General features: G+C 35.2%; 1 protein-coding gene across 5 annotated transcripts in view; it reads right to left on the reverse strand.

Moving 5' to 3' along the window:
* PREX2 (phosphatidylinositol-3,4,5-trisphosphate dependent Rac exchange factor 2) overlaps positions 1-23,149 on the reverse strand; it is a 173,208-nt gene that overhangs the window by 85,516 nt on the left and 64,543 nt on the right. For all 5 annotated transcript variants that reach the window (XM_086885723.1, XM_086885719.1, XM_023920933.2 and 2 more), the window contains 11 exons: positions 22,552-22,685; positions 20,413-20,516; positions 13,301-13,450; positions 10,542-10,686; positions 9,191-9,291; positions 5,383-5,486; positions 4,020-4,069; positions 3,415-3,490; positions 2,518-2,590; positions 1,275-1,417; positions 1,030-1,122 (listed from right to left, as the gene is read on the reverse strand). In XM_086885723.1, coding sequence (XP_086741849.1) covers positions 1,030-1,122; positions 1,275-1,417; positions 2,518-2,590; positions 3,415-3,490; positions 4,020-4,069; positions 5,383-5,486; positions 9,191-9,291; positions 10,542-10,686; positions 13,301-13,450; positions 20,413-20,516; positions 22,552-22,685 — 1,173 coding nt within the window. The remainder of the gene's footprint in view (positions 1-1,029; positions 1,123-1,274; positions 1,418-2,517; positions 2,591-3,414; positions 3,491-4,019; positions 4,070-5,382; positions 5,487-9,190; positions 9,292-10,541; positions 10,687-13,300; positions 13,451-20,412; positions 20,517-22,551; positions 22,686-23,149) is intronic.

A 23,149-nucleotide genomic window follows, 5' to 3' on the forward strand; every position in this document is an offset into this window, starting at 1 on the left:
CTAAATACAAGATCTAGTCTTAATGAAGATTTTGTGACAGTATTACAATATCAGTTAATTTTTTTAGTAATTAATGCAACAGCTTTGATTGAGCCATTTATTTTATGACAGTACTTAATTTTTCATCCACCATTTTCCAAAGGAACTAAAGCTTCTTTTCATAAACAAAGACCCAATTCATATTTAAGTGAATATTAGGTAAGTTCCAAAACAAAAGAGTTTTTAGACTTTGGTCTAACAAGAAAAGCATCATAACAGCTGAACTGCAGGAGTACAAGGAGTGGCTCAGGGTATGGGCACAGCTCTAGTGTCATCTGAGAATATGGCAGAACCTGACTGCTAAAAAACACCCTATTTAGCTCTGTGGCTGAATTATATTATTGATTTGCTGTGTCTATTTATAATTTAAATTTGTACTCCACCATGAGATTTAGAAAGCCTTGAAATCTAAGTCGAAGTTTTTTCTCTCATGAAAGAGCATCGCACTTTATCTTTACATGCTGCTCAGTAGAATATTAATTAACCAAAAGAGAATCTAAAGCAATGCTACCAAACAGGTAATTTATTCATTGAGATTCTCAAATTCCAGATTTTATCTAAAGCTTGATACATCCTTACTGTGAAATATATCAAATGCAACTCACAGACTAGCTCTATACAAATTTCATATTCTATCAATAATGTTTATTTCAATTATGATGAATGTCATCGCTGGAATATTATAAAATGCATAAAAATAAAATGACAACATTTATGTCATCACTCCATATGACAACTTAGCTGAGCAGAAAATAAGTGTAAGACAATGGTCAAAACAATATTTAACACAAAACAAAAAATTAAAAAAGAAAGCAAAACAAAAACAATAAATAACAAAAACAACAAAAAAGAGAAAAAGATACATAGACACAGCTTTCTTGGTAAGTGTTCACTGTCACCTTCTACTATAGACTTTCCTAAATTATGTACAAAACATATGTCTGTGATTAAGTAAATAAAACAGGGAAGATCATTTATAATATTAGATACCTCAGCATTTGATCCTTTCTCCACCACTTTAATGATTGGCACCTTATTTTTATCTTCTAAACCAAAACCATATGTTCCTTCATTAGATTTAATCTGTAAAATAAATGTTTTAAAATATTGTTCAGAAAGGCATTCATAAAAACTGCAGTATGCCTTCATTAAATAACAATAAACTGTCCTAATATATTGTCACTATGACCAATTGTTTTATTCATCAAGGCATACAATGATGGTGTTTCACTCACCAGTAATGACTTGGCTATGACATTTTCCACTACTTTCAGATCATGTTTCATGAGTCTATGCTTCATATTTGATCCTTCCATTTCTTCATCCGCATAAAAACGGAACAGCAGTGGTTCATCTTTAAATTCACTTTTCTCTAACACTGTATAACAGAAATCCACATTTGAATATCATGTCTTTCATGAACCATAAAATACTGAACATGCACATACATACTGAATGCTAGCAAACTACTTTTGTGTGTGTGAATCTAGGGAAATCTTTTAGCATACAACAATTTTTATTTGGATTTATTATAGGGGGATAGCTCATTTTTTCAACTACAATATCTGGATTCCACCAAGGTGAGAAAGACATATTAGCCTGAAATAGTTTCAGTGAAAATACCAAGAATAAGGTTTCTTCCTAAAAGGGATTTTAAAATATGATTTTTAAAAATACTGGCTAGCTGCTGAAGATGCTCACCACCAAGTTCTGGCACTCTCCAGATGGTTTAGAATTAGAAACAGGTTTGCTGGGATGTGGAAGCAAGCAGAACAGCCAATGGATGCAGTTTGTGTGTTCAAAAGTCAAAGGAAAAAGAATGAACAACACTGGAGAGTATGTTCTCAACCCCTTGTCTAAACAAGCTGATAAAAAAAAAAATTCTTCCTCTTTTCATTTCAGTAAATGACTTACTACTGCAATCCTTTCACTGCAATCTTCCCTCTGATGGGTCCTTGTTCACCTTAATTTTGATGCTGCAGACTCTGGTCTCCTCTCCCTTCTTTGTTCTTTGCTGTCCTCATGATTTTCTCATTTTTCTCCAATCTACTTTCTCCCATTTTCACTAGTTCACTTTTTTGAAGTCGTGCTCTTCCATACTTCATTAATTCCCCCCAAAATATCACATTTATTTCCTACATTGTTTTTTATTGTCTCATTGGTGCCAACATACATTACTTTCTTAAGACATTTCTCTTGCTAAGTGATTAATAAAACTGCCCCCACTAAATCCTTTAGTGGATTAACTCCTCAGCATGTGCTATAAAATTGGATATGATTTTCAGAGTATACAATAGATATTTTTTCCTTGAAGATTGTAGCATCAATCTCTTTAGTGATACAATAGAAGAATGTTCCATCTGTTCTGTAATATCTTTATCAGCCCCTGCATTTCCTTCCAACTGTGCAGATAACATTAAACAGAAAGTAAGCATAAGTAAACATACAAGTAAGCTTTTACAGAATGTATTTACTTACCATGGTGCATAAACCCATTATCACAAAGAGCTACACCAAATATCATGGCTTCTTCCCTTGTCCGGCAATCCCCCTGTTAAAACACAGTACGTTTTTAAACATATTTTAACACATCAGCAACATGGAAACTGTGCACAATGGCATAATCTCACAGGGATGGCAATTGCTGTAGATTACATTCACCACCTCTACCATTATGTATACATTTATAGAAAACATATACATATACAAAACAGCTGTATATACATGTTTATCATAGTCAGAGAGTAGTTTGGGTTGGAAGGAACCTTTATATGCCATAACACTCAAATAATAATAATAATAATATATTAATAACACTCAAATAATAAACAAATAACTACTCTAACACTATATTACAAATAAATAGGAAAATACTTCAGTAAGACTGCATTCTCCATAAAAATTGAACATAAAAGAATCTATAAGCATGGAAGTTTTAAACTTTTATTTTATGGAACTAGTGCATGTTGGCAGAGTGAACAGGATACCATGTTGTTTCTTCTTGTTTATTTAAAATGAAACAGAATTGATGGCAGCAAATTGGTATTGACTTTTGCTCATCTAGTTAGTAATTTAGAGTTTCTCATTTCATTTCATTTTAAGCCAAGGACAGTGTTATATGCTGAATCACAAAGCTAAGTGTCATCAAATCATTTCAATTAAATTTCAAATAAGGAAGTTAAGCACAACAGGGATGAAAAGCATAGCTGATGAAAGCTGATTTCTCTTACTTTACTAGTTTAAGAGGATTACACTTACACACACTGTTCTAATAACCCCTACGCAAAGTCTCTGTATGTTGTTCTTGATATATCTCTAGCTTTAAAATCAGAATTTAAATACAAAACATACATAAATCCAAAGGTGTCTACTTGCCTGGGCAATCAACCAATCTATGAATTTGTTAGCCATAACCACAGATTTGTAAGTTCTCAAGTGATAGTCTTTATCCCTGTTCGAAATAACACAGAACAATTTTTAAAAATCAAACAAAGGAGAGGAAGAGAGAAGAAAATACTTGTAGTTAACAGTGTAAGCATGAATTAAGCACTTATTAATGATTGAGAAATTTTCTCTGGAGGAAAATATAGCAAATTAAGTCTTGTAGACAGAAAGGAGGAGGCTGATCACATCTTATTTGGGTGATATTGTCACTGAAGTATAAAGGCAGGTGTGTTGTTACAGCAGGGACTCTTCGAAAGAGATAATGGTGTGTTAGTAAAGGAGTGCACTAATATATACAGTAAGCACATAAGCATATCCATCAGGACCTAGAAGTACATTTAAAAAGTTATATTGAACAGAGTTGGCAGCCATTTAGTGGTTCAGTTATGTTTTTTGTCTTGATAGCATTTCAATCTTATTTGATTACTCTCAAAAGACTAATCTTGAAAGGATGAGTTAGGTTCCTACATTAAAACACAACTTCTTCCATGCACTTCTTCCAAATGGCTCCCTCAGGATTTCCCAATTGGACTCACCTAATTACTGGGGTAAAGAGACTGTGCAGGCGACAGTACAGTCGTACGCCCTGTTAAAGAGAAGGAGGTGCTGGATTAACCACACATTCACACCACAGACAAGAGGCTGGGACAATGTAAGGAAGCCTGTATGCTGTCAGTGGATTTCATATACATAGCAAAAATGTCTGTTCAAATTTCTATGTATTTTCATCTGCCAAAACAATATTTCCCAATAACAATACTGATGAATAAATTATGAGAACAAAAACATTTCCAATCTAACCTCAGCTTACTGAGATACATGCAAAACAGATTAGCCTTAAGGTAGCATTAAAAAATTCTGAAGGTTTGAAACAGCAAGAAAGAAAAGCAGACAAAAAAATAAATCAACGTTTCTATGCATTAAGGTTGTCCCAAACAGTGGTTGCTATTCTACACACAACTAAGTAATTAAAGTAAAAATTACTGCATTTCATTATATGCATCAATACTTTGCTTACAAATTAGAATTATAACTAATCAATTTTAAAAATGCAAAAAAGATTCAAAGATTAGAAATGTTTTCTATTAAAAACAAATAAATTATACATCTGGAGTAGTTTAAGAAACTACCATCAGGAAATTGTATTTTAAAAAAGAAAAACACATTAGTATTACTTAGGAAACTATCAAAAAGCAATTATGTTTACAATATGCAAGTATAATGACTAGAAGTTGTGTCAAATTAGATACTTTGCTCTGCCTGGGAGTTCAGTATTGTAGATTCCTCTAGACAGACTTCGCATCAACAAGTGGAGCAAAAATTAAATTACACTGCAGCAAAAATTAAATTCCACTGCAGTGTAATACCCAAATGCAGACATTTTCTACTGACTCCAAATCAAGAGAAATTTGAATATTAATGAGTTTAAAGGCAACTCTTATCAATCTTTTCATTGCTGTCAGTAACATAGATGGTTTAAACATCTATGTGACTATAGGTTTACTGCCTCGTTAGGGCTCTAATAAAGGACACTCAGATTTTAGAGACATTTGAAGGCAGTTTCCTACATATATCTTTATATTTATGAGAAGGGACTGAAAAATACAATAGACTGAATCTCAGCTTCAGGATCACCCAGAAACACAGGCAATGCATCCTGCATATGAAACCACTGAATAGCAACTCTAACTACATAATAATAAACTGTCATTTTGTATTTAAAATGTGTAAAAACTAACCAAAAGCTTACAAGTGGAAAACTGAATTTGATTCACATAAATACAGGGTGGCAACTGTCAGGGGATGTTGTTAATCCCAGCAAATCTTATGTTACTTTTCAAGCAGAATCTCAGTTTCTGATGTGTTCTTCCTAATAATAGCAACTATTTTATTCTGTACCTTGGAGATCACATCCTGCATCTCATTTCTGGGATAGTATGTTCCATCATCATATCGGAATCTGTACAGCATGTGTTCAGGTTTGAATTGGTGTTTATCTGTAACTAAATTAAAAAAAAAAAGAAAAGGCATTGTTAGATGACTTTTTGAGGAAATCAAAGAGAGAGAAGGTCAGCATCATTTCTTCTAAGAGCCCTAAACACAGCAACAGTTAGATTTCAAACATGGAGGCCAGGAAGTCAAATTAGATCATCTTTCCTAAGATCCTTTATGCCACTGGTGACAGTAGTTCTTACATCATTTAAGTAGTTCAGAAGAAAATAAACAATTTCAAGTCACAGGGCAAAGAACAGGGAAGACAGGCAGGGGACAGCATGAAAAATTAGGCACTCAAATCTTTTTAGTCTTCAGCACTTTTGCAAAGCTTATCAAGTAAATAGCCAAATAAGACTTATTTTGCAACTGTTCATATTATTCATCCACATTATTTTCTGTCCTTATGCTTATGAGGCCAATCTCAGATGATTCAGTAAATATACAAACACTTCACAAGACATTTGTCCAGTCTTGCAGTGGGAGCAAAGAAGGGAGGAACATCTTCCTCTATATACAGCCACTTAAATGTCCTAAGTGTAAGAGACTGGCAATTATTACAAAGATGTTGATAATCTAGTTCCCAAAAGACCTGGGAAAAAGGGTCTTAACAGGTGGACTTCCAAAGTTTCACAAGATTCCAGCAACTAACCTCACAAGTTCAAGGGTTTTGTCAAAACAAGTCATGTCATAGAATACAAAGGTTCTCCTGGAAACTGTTATGCTGCAAATCTGTCTGAAAAACAGCTGATCCATTTGATGGTTGAGGACAGGCTTAGGCATTATCTCCATCCTAAGATAACTACTTTATTAATTACAGCTTTGCTTGCAGTTGTAAGCTTTAATTTTGAAAGTCAATTTACATGTCATCAACTAATAAAGGAGGTGCTGTAATGTCTTCATTTATCTGAGTAACACACCTGACAGAGTTTGGTAATTCTGTGCTTGCCTTCCTACAGCAAGTGATTAAGTCATCATACATAATTTTCTTCCAAAAATTTAGTTAGGCATCATAAACTTTGCCTAGTGAGGTGCCTTCTGTCTGTCATTTTTCACACCCCTTCAAGCACCTCAGTATTTCCACACATCATCTGATCCACAGATATAAAATCTGAACTTCATATATTAAGTTGTTTCACCAAGTGTCATGTGCAAGAGCAAGATAACATCTCTACCTGCATTTGATATATCTACTAATAGTAAAACCCAGGACACTATTCCAGTTGCCTTGAACTGATAGTTTAGACTAAGATGATTATTCAAGATAATTCCTAAGCTCTTTTATGTATCATTGCTTCTAAATACATGAAATTTTCACATATAACGCCTAATGTAAGTATCTAAGTGACTTTTAATTGATTGTGATCATTTAACTATGAAAAAAATGTCTTCTAGCTTTATAATTCAAAAATATTCCTGTTGTTGAAGAAAAATAATGTATTCCAATAGGTTAACATATAAAAAGAGTTTTTTATAACCAGCAAGTTCCAAAAATAAAAAAAACACCATCAAGACAATTTTGCCTAAAACCAATTTATTCTTCACTCTTACAGGGATGCACTGGGAGGGAACCAGGATGACAAAGCTTTCCTTTCTTGCATGCCCATGGCAAACAGAGCAGGCTATGCCCTCTGCAGAACATGAGTACCACTTGGTCTCTGCAGTCCCAACTTAACACAGCGCACCAGAAACTGAGACAGTAACTCCACAGAGCTGGAAAATGATGGGTTTCAAACACTTAAGCTCACATAAAAGCTGCACTACCACAAAAATAAGAAAGGCCAAGTTGTTTTGTGTGTCATTTCCAACACAGTAGCCACATTTATGCTGGGATAGATATTTATATGGCACAAGCTATGAAAAGGGAACTGATCAGATCATTCCATCAGCCCAAGAAACTGCACAGCCACATAAATACCTATTAATTTTAAAACTATCTGATATTCAGATTGTTTGTGACTACAAAGCTCCTTAATCCATTGAGACAAGGCTTCCACCTCTAATCAACTGCAGCAAGTGGACAAAGTACCTCACTCCATTGACTGGTATCAGTCATTCCAGATATCAGAGAATTCCACCAGGTAGATTTAAAATAGCAACATACAAACAGATTTTTCCCCTTACATAAAAGTGTAAGGGTTAAAAAGGAAAAGCAGTAACTTTTCTACTTGCCAGGGTTCACACATTAGGAAGTACAACAATGTCCATCACAACACGGTTCTGTCATTGCTAGAATGAACTCCAGCACAGTGACAATAATGGCCAGCCTAGTGAATATGCAAACTCTCAACAAAGGCCTCTACAATATTTGCAATGTAAATAACAGCCAAACGTTCTTCCTCCCTTGCTCCTTCTGTGAAAACAGATGGTTCATTCAACTTTATTCTAGGAATGCTATTTTCAGTGAACCACAGCTGGATTCACTATTCAAAGTAGCATGTCTGGCTCACATTTCTATGCTCTAATATAATTACCCTTTTATCTCATGAAGTTACACAATATTCATTTAACTTTGCATTGAGAAAATCTATGGGTGTATTTAGGATATAAATTACAAGATGAGGAGAAGATTCTCTGGCAACAGAATCATTCCATTGAAAACAATTCAGTGTGTGTAGTAAACATAATAGCCTCTGACATTTGAATGATGGTGGAGGAAAATCATGTAGACTGACATTAAAGAAATGAAGACTACATGAGTACTGACAAATAACCTTAATATTTTTCCTCCTACTTTGTATATGTTTAAAACACAGACAGCTCGGTGGCACTGTTTCTCCCACTTTCTTTCCAGTCAAGGACACTAAAATCATTGCAAATAACTTAAGTATTAAATTCATTGCTGGCTGGAGTACAAAAGTATTAAAACTTATATTATCAAAGATTCCATTTGAATTTACACCCTGGATCTATGATTAAATGGTAACTAACTTGACAGCTTTGTTTTGAGTGACTGTAGCTGTCATATGTGATTCTGTAAAATACAGCTTCAAAACCAGAAGTTTCTCCAGTTCAGTAATATGGTCCTGTTAGACTATACCTTGTAATAATGTCAGAGATAAGGACATGCCCTGGTTAGAGAAAAATATTGCCAATGCAAATTACCTGCAGAAATCAAACCTGGCTAAAAATATTAACCCTTCCAGTGATACTTCTCTCAACAATGAGCTAAATGCAGAGAGTTGACTACAAATTTCAGCATAAAAAAATACCAATTTTAGTAAAGATAAAATGTAGTGAAGGCCTTAAAAATCAGAAGATTAAGCTGTTGGGTTATCAGATTCACCAGCTCCACTTGTAAGATCAAACAGATGAGCAGCCACATTTATCAAAACAGCCAGCTGTGACTCACTGTCATGTAAAATTCTTGGCTGAACACCTATCCCTAAAATAATAGGGCCTTAATAAAGATTAGAATCCTTATAAGCAGTGTACCGTTCTGTGTTTCCCCAGAATTTCTTTTTGCCTACAAGAGAATGTTTCTCTAGGTCCCTTTTCCTGATGTTGTGATCCCAACAGCACAGAGGAAATCTGATAAAATCAGTGGAGCCTTTCCCAGTAAATCTGCTATGGACATGGGCAACAGCCCCATGAGGCCCCTGCAAGGATATAATGCAGATTCAACAAGCTGTCTTATGTTTTCAAACAAAATTAAGTCCATTCTAGTTACAACAATTACTTTGAAAACAAGTAAGTTAAAGGTAACTATATTTACCATGGTGAATAATGCCATTCTCTAGTAAAGCTTGGCCAAGATGAACACCTTCTTCAGATTTGTGTATTTCTCCAATTTCCAACAGCCAGGACACAAATTCACTGAAAAGCAGATACAGAAAACAAACTTTACATCTCATATCACCGGGTCAACTGCATGTCCCTCTCCATGACTAGTGCTTCTTACTAGTCTCCTAAATGATTCTTTAGCCCAATGATCCTCTAAATGTCATGTACCTTTGAAAACACTCAGTCTTTACAGCTTTTCTATTATTTTAATATAACCACACATGGTTTCCCCTGAGATATCTTTCCTGCTCAGAAATTAATCCATAGCACATAAGATGTGCACATTACAAATCAAAAGAAAAGTGCAACGAGGTAGTGCAACCTTCACATTCATGGGTTTTAACTGGTGACCCTGGGGCCAGCAGAAGCATTCTTCAAAACAGTTCAGTCCAAAGATGGCACTGAAAAGAAGCCATTAGATGGTAGATTTAAATGGCTCCTCACCATGAGTGTGTTCTTCATCTGCATCCAGCAACTTCACTGAGGAAACATGATTCCACCATAATTAATTATCTAATAATTAATCTTAATTCTGATTTCACTTCTCTTCAACTGTGTCACTTTTGACAGTGCATAAGAATTTCCCAAGTTTTATTTCCTTTTTTGAACCCAGTGGTATTTTCTCAACAACTTTTTTGTGCAAAACACTCTATTTTATAAAAATGCTTTTCACACTTAACTTAGGGTCGTAAGCTTTCATACTTCTTATCTCATGGTCAAATGAAATAAGTGATAACCCTTCTGTCTCCCAAAAAAATTTTTTTTTCATATACACATTTTTAGGACATCCACTTCCTCTTTCAGTCTTCTCAAGCCATAGGTATAATAAGGCATTTTGAAGATCCTCCTGATAATTTAAATGTGTAAACCTTATTCAGTAACTCTGCTTCTGACCTTCAAGCAAGAGGAAGACAGGGACTGTTTTAAGAGACAAAGATTACTTAGGTGTAATAAATAAAATTTTACACTCCAAACTAGTCATTACAGAGACAAAATGCATTAAACAAGCTGGGAATTATTTCTTGAGAGAAACAAATTCACTTGATGCATTTCCATATTTTCATCATGCCCTTTGCAGCCTTGTCTCTTTAATAGAACTACTTTGCAAGATGAGTACACATTCATAAATTTCAGGCAGACCATTTTACATTCTGGCTAAGTTCTGTGAGGCAAATAGGCCTAACAGACATTACAAATGAAATGCGGTTTCTACAGAATCCCAAAGAAGATTTAAAATGTGGGTTTAGATGGCAAGAATTCATGCTATCAAATGCATATAATACCTTCCAAGAAAGCATTTGGGAAAAGTGGTTAATTTCCTCTTCCTGTCTTTGATGAGATTCCCTTGTTTGCACATCATTTTGTACAATCTTTCTCCTTGCTCAGAGATCATCACCCAAGTGTCCTGTTCCATGCCCAATTTTAAACCTGCCAAAAATGCATTAACATTTTATGAAGTGATATTGCCATTATATTTCAGTATCTTCCCTGAAATGGAGAAGCAATACTGATACTTTACATACAAAAAAAAAAGTTAAAGAACCATTTTTCATTATTTTCTCACGACTGAGTTAAACCATGAACATCTGATCTTCATAAAGCAAAACCAAAAGATATTTTTCTCACAAGGAAGTTAAATTGTTACTCCATCAACATCACCACTTATTTTGTAGTAATAACTGACTTCAGTATATGAACATTTGCAAGGGACAAGTCATGTCTTCACAAGTTTAAAATAAAGGGCCTTGGTTTTGATCTTACCGTATGATAATAAATAGATCTTCACTTAAAGTAATATTTTTCAAATTTCCAGTTAATAGTAGTAACAAGTTATCAGGTATATGTGTGCTAGTTTCACATAGATAATTCACCCCTTTTCCACAAAAGCATTTAGACTTGGCAGGGGAGTTGGAACTAAAAGTTCTTTATGGCCCACTTCACCCCAAGTCATTCTATGATAATCCATCTGAGTAAGGGCCTGTTATTTCTTTAGTTCTGAAAATAAAGCCTGAAGGAATATGTCTGTCATGAGAAGAAGCTAACAGTAGTACTGGGAATTAAGTATTGAATAAGGATTGTCTCTCATCCATGAACCAGATAGTGGTGATGTCACACAAACAAATAAAACTTGGAGTACCCCAGGGGAAAAAAAAAATTAAGTAATGTATTACTTCTGTAGCTTATAGGATGTTCATGCTGATATTTGTTTCAACTTTTCAAATAAGGTCATCACACCATCATCAGTCTTAATGATGACCACCTTTGAAATAAATTTCTAACTTGCTGAATACCTCAGGTGTTAACAGGAAAGCCACCAGAAAATTTCTGCAAAAAGTTTCCAATACATCTTGATTTCCCCTAGCAAGCAAATACCATCTCTGAAGTGGTCCTAGTTTATAATTATATTATAAAAGCTGAAAACTCTGCTAAGTCACTTAATTCAGGGCATTGTCTCCATTTTGTTCAGCTTCTGCTGCATGGATTCCAAGTAAAAGTACAGGTTTTGTTTCTCTCAGTCCATTGAATCTCTGAGTCCTCCAACTCATTTGGTTTTTGATAAAGCTGTGTTGCAATCTGAATCTTGGTGTGCCTCATCTCCTCCTCATTTCATCATTGTCTCCTTGGTGGCAAACCCACTGTGAGCATCAGGACCTGAAAGCTTCCACAAATCATAGGACGCTAAAATCCTGAGATATGCATTGGCTTTGGGATGGCTACCTCACATCTCCAGCTTGCCAAAGTTTAGCTCCAACTCATTTCAACTACCAGCTGCTCAGTTGATCAGTGTGAAATAGTAAGAACTCATCAACATAAAATACCACTACTTACTCTTTGTACTTCTTACCTAAAGCATCAAAAACCTAAGGGAGACATGAAACTAAACAGAGAAGTAAGATTTACTGAAAATATTTTAGTCGGATCCACACAATGTCCTATTCAGAAACAGACAAATCTGAGGGTTTTTTTTGCATTTGGCACCAAGTCGACCACATTGCTTTTTCATTTTTTAAACATTTTTCATATTTTAAGTGTTGAGAGTTTAGACCTCTAGAGTATCTTTTTAGTTTTTCTGCTACAAATTTGATGACACTACTCATTAGCCTGTGCTAAGACACCCTCCTCAAAACTCTGATCCTACAACAGATTCTAGAAAATTCAGTATTCAGCTTTAAAAGAAAATATTTTTAGTGCCCATCTACAACAGAGGCACAAACCAACAGCTACTGCAACAGGCATGGAAAATAAACAAAAATCAGGAAAAGAATCACAGATCTAAATACAAGGTCATGTTTTCCTTCACTATCAAGGCTCCGAATAACATTACTAATTAGGATATTTGAGCTTGCAAATGAAATTAGCTCCAGAAAATGATGAAGAGAGAACTTTCTCTGCTTCTACTTTGTGCGGGTTTCACCTTAAACACATGAAGTTTTTTGTGGTCACATTTGAGATCAGGATTATATTTCAACCAAGTATTCTTCCACCTTGATTCAGTTACTCAGAAAGACAGTGGTTTTCCAAAGGTGACTGGAAATGGTGATTACTTTCTTAGATAGGAGACAATACATCCAAGGTGGAGTTGTGAATGTGTTGTGTACCATTTCAGTTTGGATCATCTGCATTAAGATCCAGCACAGAAAGCCTGCTCATTTTGGCGATTCAAACGGCCAGTCACAAAGGAAGTCAGTGCATACATATCCCACAAGGCATTTAGGATAGACCCTCAGAGACCACAAACCATGATAATAAACAGGTCTCAATGAATTTATGACAATTTATACTGGTTGAGGATAAGCTGTAAAATCAGAGATTAAATCATCTCCCCATTTCCCAAACAGCACTTACCACCAGCATATATGATTCAAGACATTATGCCCTTCCCAGTACAAGTTTGATTCATTTTTCCCAGACTGGTATTCATAAATCTTCAGCTGAACCTGACACCACAAGTTTGCCTATCAGCTGGTTTTGCTTTATATCTGAACATAAAAATACAGTATGGCTTTCTGGCAGAGCAACACAAGGAAGTTTATTGACCTACCTTTTCTTCTCTCTCGTTCTTTCAAAATAGCTTCCAGCCATTCTTGCTTCTCTTCAGGGGTCTTTGCCATGCATACAAACCATTTATTCTTTGCTGTGTTGTGGATCTTCCAGCCATTAATAACAGTGTGGCCACTGCTGTGGTAGTCAGCTGGGAATAGATAAAATTGCTTAAAGAGCACCAACTCTCAAGAAAAGCAACAGCAATAGTTGTCACAATTACTAAAAACTTATCACCACACATAAAAGCCCAGAAAATACAGAAGAATAAAGATTAATTTAAAGTTATCTGTGCCACTGTGAACTATGTTAAACCTTAATAATACTTTTAGTAAATAGTGTCCTCTGTAAAGTGTAACAGAGAATTGCCTAGCATATGGAAGAAGGTATAAAATCAACACTAAAACAGGCAGAGCTCTGTTAAAAGAAAAGATAATGCTACTCAGAGTTCTTTTGTGTTAAACTGTAGCAAGTAATTCCTTAAACAAGCAGTATTATGCTTTTTTCCCCTTAAATTTCTCGGAGTACCTGTGTTGATTGACTGATTTATTATTAAGCATAAAAAAGGACTAAATATAAAGGGGGGGGGGGAATACAATTTCAATTTCACAGTTTCACATATAATATCACATATCACAAAAACAAATATCACAGAGATATTTGGTGTATCTTTATTGGTTACCTGAATAAGCAAATATCTACCCTTACTAGTTTAAACAAACTGAAATATAATAAAGATGTTTCTGATTTAAAACCAAATGCATAATTCCTGAAATTTGTTCCTAACAGCTTTATGTTCAATGTGTACATTATGAAAGGTAAGGGTTGATAATGTTCTTAGAGAACTAGAACTGGCACTTAACATGTAAAAATATCTATGCTATAGAAATCAAACTATTTACTACTTATTACTTTATATTTACTTTCATAGCAATTGATTTTACCATGCTAGTCCATAAATCTCATTCAGAAATCCCTAACCTAACCCCCTAACAAACCTTCACTAGGATTACATGAATTTCCTGGGAAAATTAGTGAGGCATAAATGCATTCTGATAAGAAATAATCTTTTCTTTTCATAAAACACAGACTAAAAATCTAGAGCTAGCAACTACAATACAAAACATTAAGAAAAATCAAAGGTCAGTGTTTTCTCACCACAAACTTTCATTAAGCAGCAAAAAAGTCCTAAGGCCAACCCTGAACTAGTTCAATAACTATGCAGCTTTTCCTTTAATAGATAGTTGTTCAGCCCTATTTTTTATGATGAGATGAGATTTTCTGAAACTGAAACCCTTGCTGAAATGCTTGCTAAGATTTATCATAAATCTCAGCAGACATGCTAGTATCCTTTCAATAACTTTGCATTTTAATTAGATGGAAAGCAGCCAAGCTTTGTGTACTGGGCTGGGAAATGTCAGGAACTACTAGAAAATCATGAGACTGATGGCTAATTTCTAAACTAACAGAAGTTTCTAGTACTCAAAGTACGTAAAAAAGTGCAAGAAAGTCTATGACAGGGGAAAAAAATGAAGTAATTTTTCCAACATCATGTTTATGCCACTTAGCTATTTATCATATTTTTATAGCCTATGCATAGTACCATTTGTTTCTTTAAAAACACTGTTTCTTGAAAACTACCCGTCATACTATTCATGTACTCCTAGAAAATCAGACCCAAAAGTCAAGGACAAGAAATAAGTCTCAGACAGAAACTCTCAACTGACAGGCTGCAGACCCTTGGAGATCAGAGGCAGAAGCATTACTGGAGGAAGTGGAAGTTTCTTTGTTCATTTATTAAGTTAGAGGTGTATACACATAAAACTACAGGATCATAATTTTCCTGTGGTCTTTGTTACTGTATGTCTATCATCACAAGACATGTTGTGTAGGGAAATGATTACTGGTGCACTGAACCATAGCAGTTAAAATTGTGGCCAAAAAGAAAATCAAAAATGAGGGCTCAAACTCATAAATGGATTTAGATCCTCCCACTTTGGACAAAAATTTGATGTTGACTTAGTAGCTTAATTCATAAAAGAATGATGTGTCCAGACACTGGAACCTCTCAATGTAGAGATGACTTATTAAATATGCAGCGTCCTCAGCATCTGAGGATTTGTAACTGCAGGGCCAGGAATACCCTGTCTGTTTGACCACACTCACCTCATTCCACCACAAACTCACAGAATCCTGGGAAAAGCCCCATCACTAAGCTAGGTACTGTGACTGCCCAATGAGAGTACTGAGCTCAGGTGGATGAAAATGTGCAGCAAATGTGCCCAGCTTTGCTGTAGTAACGCACTGCTGTGATGCCCACTCTGACTGCAGCCTCTGTTTCTAACTGTAACACGTCTGCTTTCTGCTTTGCTCTTCACACTCTCCAAGAAGGGGAGCAACCCCCACAGTTCTCCAAGGCTGCCATGAGCACTTTGTTCTCCCCATACACCCATGTCCATAGGCAAGAGCAGCTCAGCATTACACTGTCATCCCATATAAACTCCTACCTTCTTTGGACTGGATGTTGGGCAAAAATTGGTCAAGAGCTGCTGGCCAGCCAGGAGGTGTGCATGTCTGGAGTGACCAGCTGCTCTGCACATATGCACACTCTTCACATCAATGCAATCACAGCTGCCAGTCTGGCTAAACAAATAACTTGCAAACCTGACATAATGGTTACAGAAGGAAGAAGAGCACGAGACTGCTGTTTGCTCCATGCAAAGTCTGAACAAGCAGGATCAACAAATCATTAAAACTACAGCTTCCCTAGGAAAGGTGTTGAAAGATTACATCATCTTTTAACGTGACTTGGTAATACATTAAAGTTTGTAATTTGAACTACAATATATTGTTCAAAGAGTGATGCATAAGAAGCAATTTGTTGCAGCTATACACAAAAGAATTTTCTTCTTCCCTTATGAAGGTCTCTGTATTTAAGTTCTTTTAAGTTTCTTAGAGGTTCTTAGGACTATCAGTGCTCAGAAATACCAAGGAAATAATTGCTGCACAATATCATCTGCCATCCTCCATGTATACTTTTTGAAGTAGTTTCCAGCTACTTTTATCATGTGTTTTTTTTTATATCATGCCTCATTCCAAGACTAGAGAGGACAGAACTACTAAACTAGAGGCAAACATAAATCTGGTATTTCCTAAGTCTCAAGTGCTTTTCTTCATAAACTAAGTACCATTCACTTAATAACTGGTGAATCCTTTTAGAAATATGTTTTTCTCTCAAAACTGAATTTTAGAAACTGGTACTGAAAAAAGAATACCATTACCATAAAATCAGTTTTCTAATACTTGCAGGTGATTGTGTAGCCACATAATTTTAAGATCATAAATAGTCTGCCCTGATAAGTAATATGCATTCCACTTTAATCAGTGCAATCAAGGAAAAGCAGAGTGCTTCATGGTGCTGAAACAAAAACAAAAAAGCTTACACCAACTGTACTGCTCAGCCAAGGCCTAATTTCATCAAAGAAAAATTGTTTTTCAGAAAAAGCTTTGTTAATTTCTGTAGGCATGTCATTAGCATGATAATAAACCACACTGGGAATCTGTTTTGCTATTTCTATGCTCTACTCACAAACAACGAAGACTACATTCCTACATCTACCAATGCTGAGAGCAAATACTCTCAGTTGCCCTGTTCCCTGGAGCTCCATGGCTCCTTATATAACGTGAGCAGGGCATCCCAAAATCTGCAGTGAGGAACTGTGGAAGTATCATCTAGACTCAATAGTCTTTAATGTCTATAAAGAGATCCACCTGGGGTGCATGACAAAGAGTCCTGCAGAGATATGAAAATATGTTGAAAATATGAAAATAAACTCTGCACCCAAAGCTTCCACTCTAAATTAGGAGTTACATAAATTGATAGGTAATAGATGATTAAAGAGAATAAAATAATACAATACCAAAAAAAGCACATGCAAAGCCAATGTGAGTGACACTAGGATAACTATATTATTCCTCTTGGGAATGCAATGACACAAAAAGGAAGCAGCAGAACAGTACTGGGTTACAGTTCAAACACAGATGACTACAGGGGACAAGAAAAAGACATCTGGGTGTAACAAATGAGAACAGTAAAGAAAGCAGAACAGTTGAAGGTTAAAGAAGAACATCATGATCTGAGTGAAAGAAAAAATATCTGTGTGAGAAGAGGGAATATAGAAGACTCACAAGGAAGGAAAAGAGCAGGTATACTTAAATAAAAAATAGGGGAGGATGACAAGAAAAAGGCAGAAAGACTTCATAGTCCAGGAAATTAACACAGGAATTTCCATATTTCAAAGTGAACCAAAGGAGAGAGGGAAGAAATAGCAGTAATTACAAGGAAAAATAAATTTCGGGATATTGGATAAACTGAAATGGAAAAACCAGAAAATATGGTGATAAGGAAGAAATGTAGGTAAGAAGAATCATAGCACGGTTTGGGTTGGAAAGGCCCTTAGAAATAGCCTGCAATGAACATTTTCAGCTAGATCAGGTTGCGCAGAGCTCCATCCAATCTTACCTCAAATGCTTGCAGGGATTAAGCATCCACCAACTCTAATAAGTTAGAAATCAGACTAACCAAACTATTAATGATGTCACAGAAGTGTGGAAAGGAGTATGGAGCTTGGAAATAATGTGTATATAAAAGTGACAAGATCTGATATGGCTCCCAGAACAAGGGGAAAGGAATCATGAATCCTCCAGGACTGGGCGCAAGGCTATAGGAAATGGGGACGGTAGCAAAATTTCCTGTGGCTGAAGGACACACAACTGACAACTGGTGTCTGGAGCATAGAGGAAGACTATTTGTTCTTAGCCACATTATAAATGAAGATTCACTAGGGAAGGAAACAAACAGGCAGGAAGGAAAATGAACAATGTGAAAAAGACCAAGGATGAATAGCTAGAACAAGTAAATGAAGAAAGGTAGGACAGATAGAGGATCAAAGAAACATTTTCTAAATCCAGCACTAAACACATGACAATATGTGAGGAGGAATCAGCTAAAGATGAATAGTATAGCATAAAGATGAATAACATTCTTGGAATATTCATCAGGAAGAAGATGGTGGGTATAATCCTCTAGGTACTCACAAGCAAAGATATGCTGTCTTAGAAAGTGACATGATGCAAACAGGGAAACTTCCTTTTATTTCTAAAGCATATTTAAGAAGATGAAAGAAAATAAATGAAAGTCAAACAGCACATGACAGGAAAGACTGAAATAATCAGCTGTCTTTTTTGCATAAACAAAATACTGAGATTTTATACAAATAAAGCTAAGCATTGGGCAGGGATACAGGCTGGAAAAGGGGAATAGCAGGGTAAAGAATATTGAGTAAAATATATTTAACTCATAGAGGATTGAAGAAATTCACTGCAGTGTACCCATGGATAGCTTGAAATCACTAACTAGATCAGTGGGCCTGGTGAAGGACATAACCCAAAACAGATGTCAAGGAGTTCTTACAAAAAAAGTCTGGTAAGCAAAGACAATGAATCAAGTCTGACACCACAGTGCTCTACCTTATGTTCAGCATTTTTCACCACTTTTATCAATAGCTTAAATGGTTCAGTGGTAACATTGTTCATGGAACCAAGTCAAGAAGCCTTGCAAGAGCTTAGGGGAACAAGATGTGAATTCTGAATGCTTACCAAATTGCAGAAATGGTAAGATAAAACTAATTACAGAAAAGAAAGTAATTATCAGTCCTACTCTCAAACATTAATACAGTGTATACATATATAAATATAGATAACTATTTAATTATGTAATACCTATATATATAAATATATCTGGAACACAAATGAAAGGACTGAAAAATAATGCTCTCAGAAAATTCTGGGATTAGGAACAGACATCCCACATTGCAGCACTACAGTAATTTGTCTGGCAGCAGTAAAATTTCAGTTCTAGACTTCATAGAATTCATAACTTCAGTTATGAATTTCAGGCATTTATTAATGTTATTTCCTTATAAAATTGAATGTGAATGACAAGAGACAGAAGCAAACTGATACAAAAAAATCCAAAGGCCAAAAATAAAATTATAAAATAAGAAATAAAATAAAAACACAACACATGAAAAAAGGTTGAAAGACTTTAAAACTGGAGATGGAGGAAAAGACAAAAGTCTTCCAATAAACTATTTTGTTGCAATAAGAACAATAGTCAATTTGTTATCCAAGTCAATTTTACTGTAAAACAAGAAGTGAGCAAACTATTTTGAACACAAGGAACTCAAGAATAGAAGAAAAAAATCTTAATTCAAAATAAATATTCAATTCCTATGAATCTTACTTAAAAGTAAAATCATTGTTATTAATTCTTAATTTTAGAACAAAACTGCATTGAGAAATGCTTGGAATCCATAGCAGAGGAAAAACCTAACACTATTTTAAAATATCAGGAGAAGCAATATATAACTCACAGAAATTCCCTCCAGGCTTACATATTTGCAATGCCACTGCAAGTTTCACATACTGCTATTTTTCTTTAGCTTTACATTGAAAAAGCCCAAAATACTATAATTGCAAGGAAAAGTAATTTCTGTTAAGCTCAAAGTTTAAACTCAAGTTTCTAAAACAAAAATTGACATGTCTAGGAATACTTTGGGTTTTCACTTTACTGATGTATGTCAGGAAAATTTCAAGTAATCTTACAGCTTATATCCCTAAAGATGTTTTTAAAAAGACCTTTCTTATGTTACAATTTTAGCATTTATAGTGTTTTATCCCAAAAGAGGTAGGCTTTCCACTTGCTGCTATAAATATACCATGTACCTAGGGATAAGTTCTTTAAGAGTGTTGGAATGCTGTAAAGTGAAGTTAAATATGCAATTTCAGTTGAGCAATAAATGTCACCTTATTTTATTACTGTTCATATAAGCATAAAATAGTTGTCTATGGCTGCCCAGCTAATAATGGATGAAAGCAAAGATGTGTCTCAGAAGCAGAACTTTGTTATTAATAGATAGTGCTTTTAAAGCAGCATCTTCCTCTTTCTAAATATAAAGGAGCATCCTCCATTCTCAAAGAAATTATGAAGCTGCATTTGACATGAGCACCTCAAAAGACAGCTCAGGAAATGAGCCAGACAAATATACTCACCTGTTCCATCATCTACATTCTCTACTTCCATCACTTCCGTGTTTATCCTGCCCCGGAAAAGGTAACGGTGGCCATCTGTAGATGCTTTGCTGTTCTTCAATCTCCTGAAAAAAGAAAGAGCAGACAAGCAAGTCATCCACTCCCCTCTTCTGTATTTCTACACTGCTACCTGGACATGCAGCATTTAGAGACCACAGTGAGGATCACAGTGCCTTTAGACCTGTGCAATTGAACTGTGGCACCACTGCTGAATAGGGACGCTGCTGACGGAAGTGCAAAGGTGCTACGGCTGATATGAGCAAGCTGCAAATTCCTGCCTGAATGAGAGCTCATCGGGAAAGTCTCACTCTGTAAAAGCTCTGTTCCAACACTTGGGTACCTACATGCTGTTTGCCTTCAAAGACAAAAAAAATGCGAGCCTTTCCTCCTTGCTGATGTGGTCTCCCTATGTTAGTCTAGAAATTCAGCATGGGGCTCGTGTGACTGAAAAGAATTAAATGAGAACATCTTTGGTTTCAAATCTTGACCTACGTACATTAGCATCATAAATGGGATTTATGTAGGGAAGAATGAAGACAACATTTTTCCTTCTTAATGTAAGGGTTAACCAAGAATTGTAATTAAGGATTGCTGAGGTTTTGTGGCAGTTTCACTGCAATATATTCTAAAAGGCTTTGCATTGCTGTAACTGTTCCCAGCAAAGCAAATGCCTTTGGAGAGCCCCAGTTCTAGACAGCTTTTCACACCTCAGATAAGCCAGGGATTATTGTCTATCCATTTCTGCCTATGATGATAATTAATACTGTATATCAAACAAAGGTCAGTTCCTAAGAATAAAGGATCTCCTGGATTTTGACCTTCATTCACTCCAAAGAGGTACTAATTTTCAGGAAATTATCTGCCTCTCATTCATTACTTCTTTACTGTCTTATGTGTAATATTGCACCGTAAATTTATTATTCAAAAATTGAGTAATTCATTAAAAATACAAAGAAAGAAAAAAAAGCAAAATAAGTATAAAGCATAAAGTTTCAGTATTACATATTTTTTTCTTTCCAAAGTGAGAAAATCAAATAGCTCTACTAAGTTTTAAAACTGTAAATCTAAATATGACATTCCATGTTTACACAACTCTGCCACAAAAGGATAGTTAATAATTACATAAAATATCTCAGACCATAAAGGCAAGACAATTTTTGTAAAATTAACAAAATGCAATTTCTCTCTTTACATACTTGCCAATCAATATTTAAAGTATCTTGCCAGAAATAATCAATTTCCTATCTTAAACTTGGAAATTATATTCTAAATTGAGTTACTCCTATATCTGCAGAGATGCCACCATGGTACCAGCCAAGGACTTGATTGTTCAAACTATAGAAACCACAGACAACTTTCCATATATTTTGAGATTTTCATCCAATAGTTCATTTTAGTGAGAATATGGCTACAAAAATATGTAACTTAGTGGAGGACAACTGAAAAGATACTATGTAACCAGCATCTTATTTGTCACTGCTGGACAATAAACTTCAACAAATATCAGAAATTTTTGGAAGAAGATTTATCCTGGAATCTATCAAATACCTACCCAGTAATACGTATTTAGTGGCTACTTTAAAACAACTTCTGGATTAAAGAGACAAACCTGAGCATCAAGGTGAATATATGTACATAGGAGCACCCTTATTTTTTACAACATCATCTACAGAAGCTCATTGCTGTACTAAGGAATTGTGCTTTGGAATGCAGCAAGCAGCAGCTTTCTGGCTGTTTTCCCTGATTACAAATATAAGGCATGAAACTCTTGAATCTGTAGAGACTTATTTCATTGCACAAGCTACAATACTAATCTGTTTGAACTAAAAATTCAGACTGTTTACACTTCCTAGGAGAGAGGGAGGCCATCACATATAACCTGCTGTGGAAGGCTGACAAAACAGATTCTTTTTCCCCACATTTCACCCCTAGGACTCTGCATCCATATAATTTGTCTTTCCAATTGCTTGAATTAAATACAATTCTCTTTGGTTGATAAGTTTAAATGTAAACTTTTATGCTGTGGTTCCCATAGAACAGCATACTCATGATCAGTACTACTGTGAGAAAAACACATTATTTTTGAAAGTAACCATTTACCTGTGCTTTTTTTTGCAGTATACCAGAAGATTATCAAAAAGAAAAAATATCCTCTCTTGGATATTTCCTGCTGAAATTTTCAGTAGTAGTCCACTTCGCAGCATTTCTGTACACGTGTCTGTGATGTTGGACCCCTAAAATTGAGTGGAAAGAGATTTCTCTTTTAGTGAGAACTGAAGTACTTTGCATCAACTAAGCAAAAGTTTCTTATACAAACTCACAAGTATAATGATTCTCTGGAAAGACTGAAAAAACAAGCCATGGTAATTTATTGCATTGTAATTATGTAATTATCTGTAATAATGCTTAACACCAGCTTTGTGAATAGTTTAATCACAAAAAGTTTCCAAACTATATTACTTTCGTGCAAAAATCTCTCCTGAAAATCAGGCCAACTTTATCCAGTAACTCCTATCCTCAGTAACTTTATTCAGAAATGTCTGAAAATGAGGGCTTTACAAGACATAATCTATGCCATGATGAAATTGGAAGCTGAAGCAACCTGTGACTTGAACATCACTAAGGGTAGATACTTCTACACTAGATCAAACCAAGCACAAAAACAGAAATTAAAAACCAGCAAGACATAAAACTTGGG

The sequence above is a fragment of the Cyanistes caeruleus genome, chromosome 1 (assembly GCF_971803275.1).
Source record: "Cyanistes caeruleus chromosome 1, bCyaCae1.hap1.1, whole genome shotgun sequence".
Lineage (NCBI taxonomy): Eukaryota > Metazoa > Chordata > Aves > Passeriformes > Paridae > Cyanistes > Cyanistes caeruleus.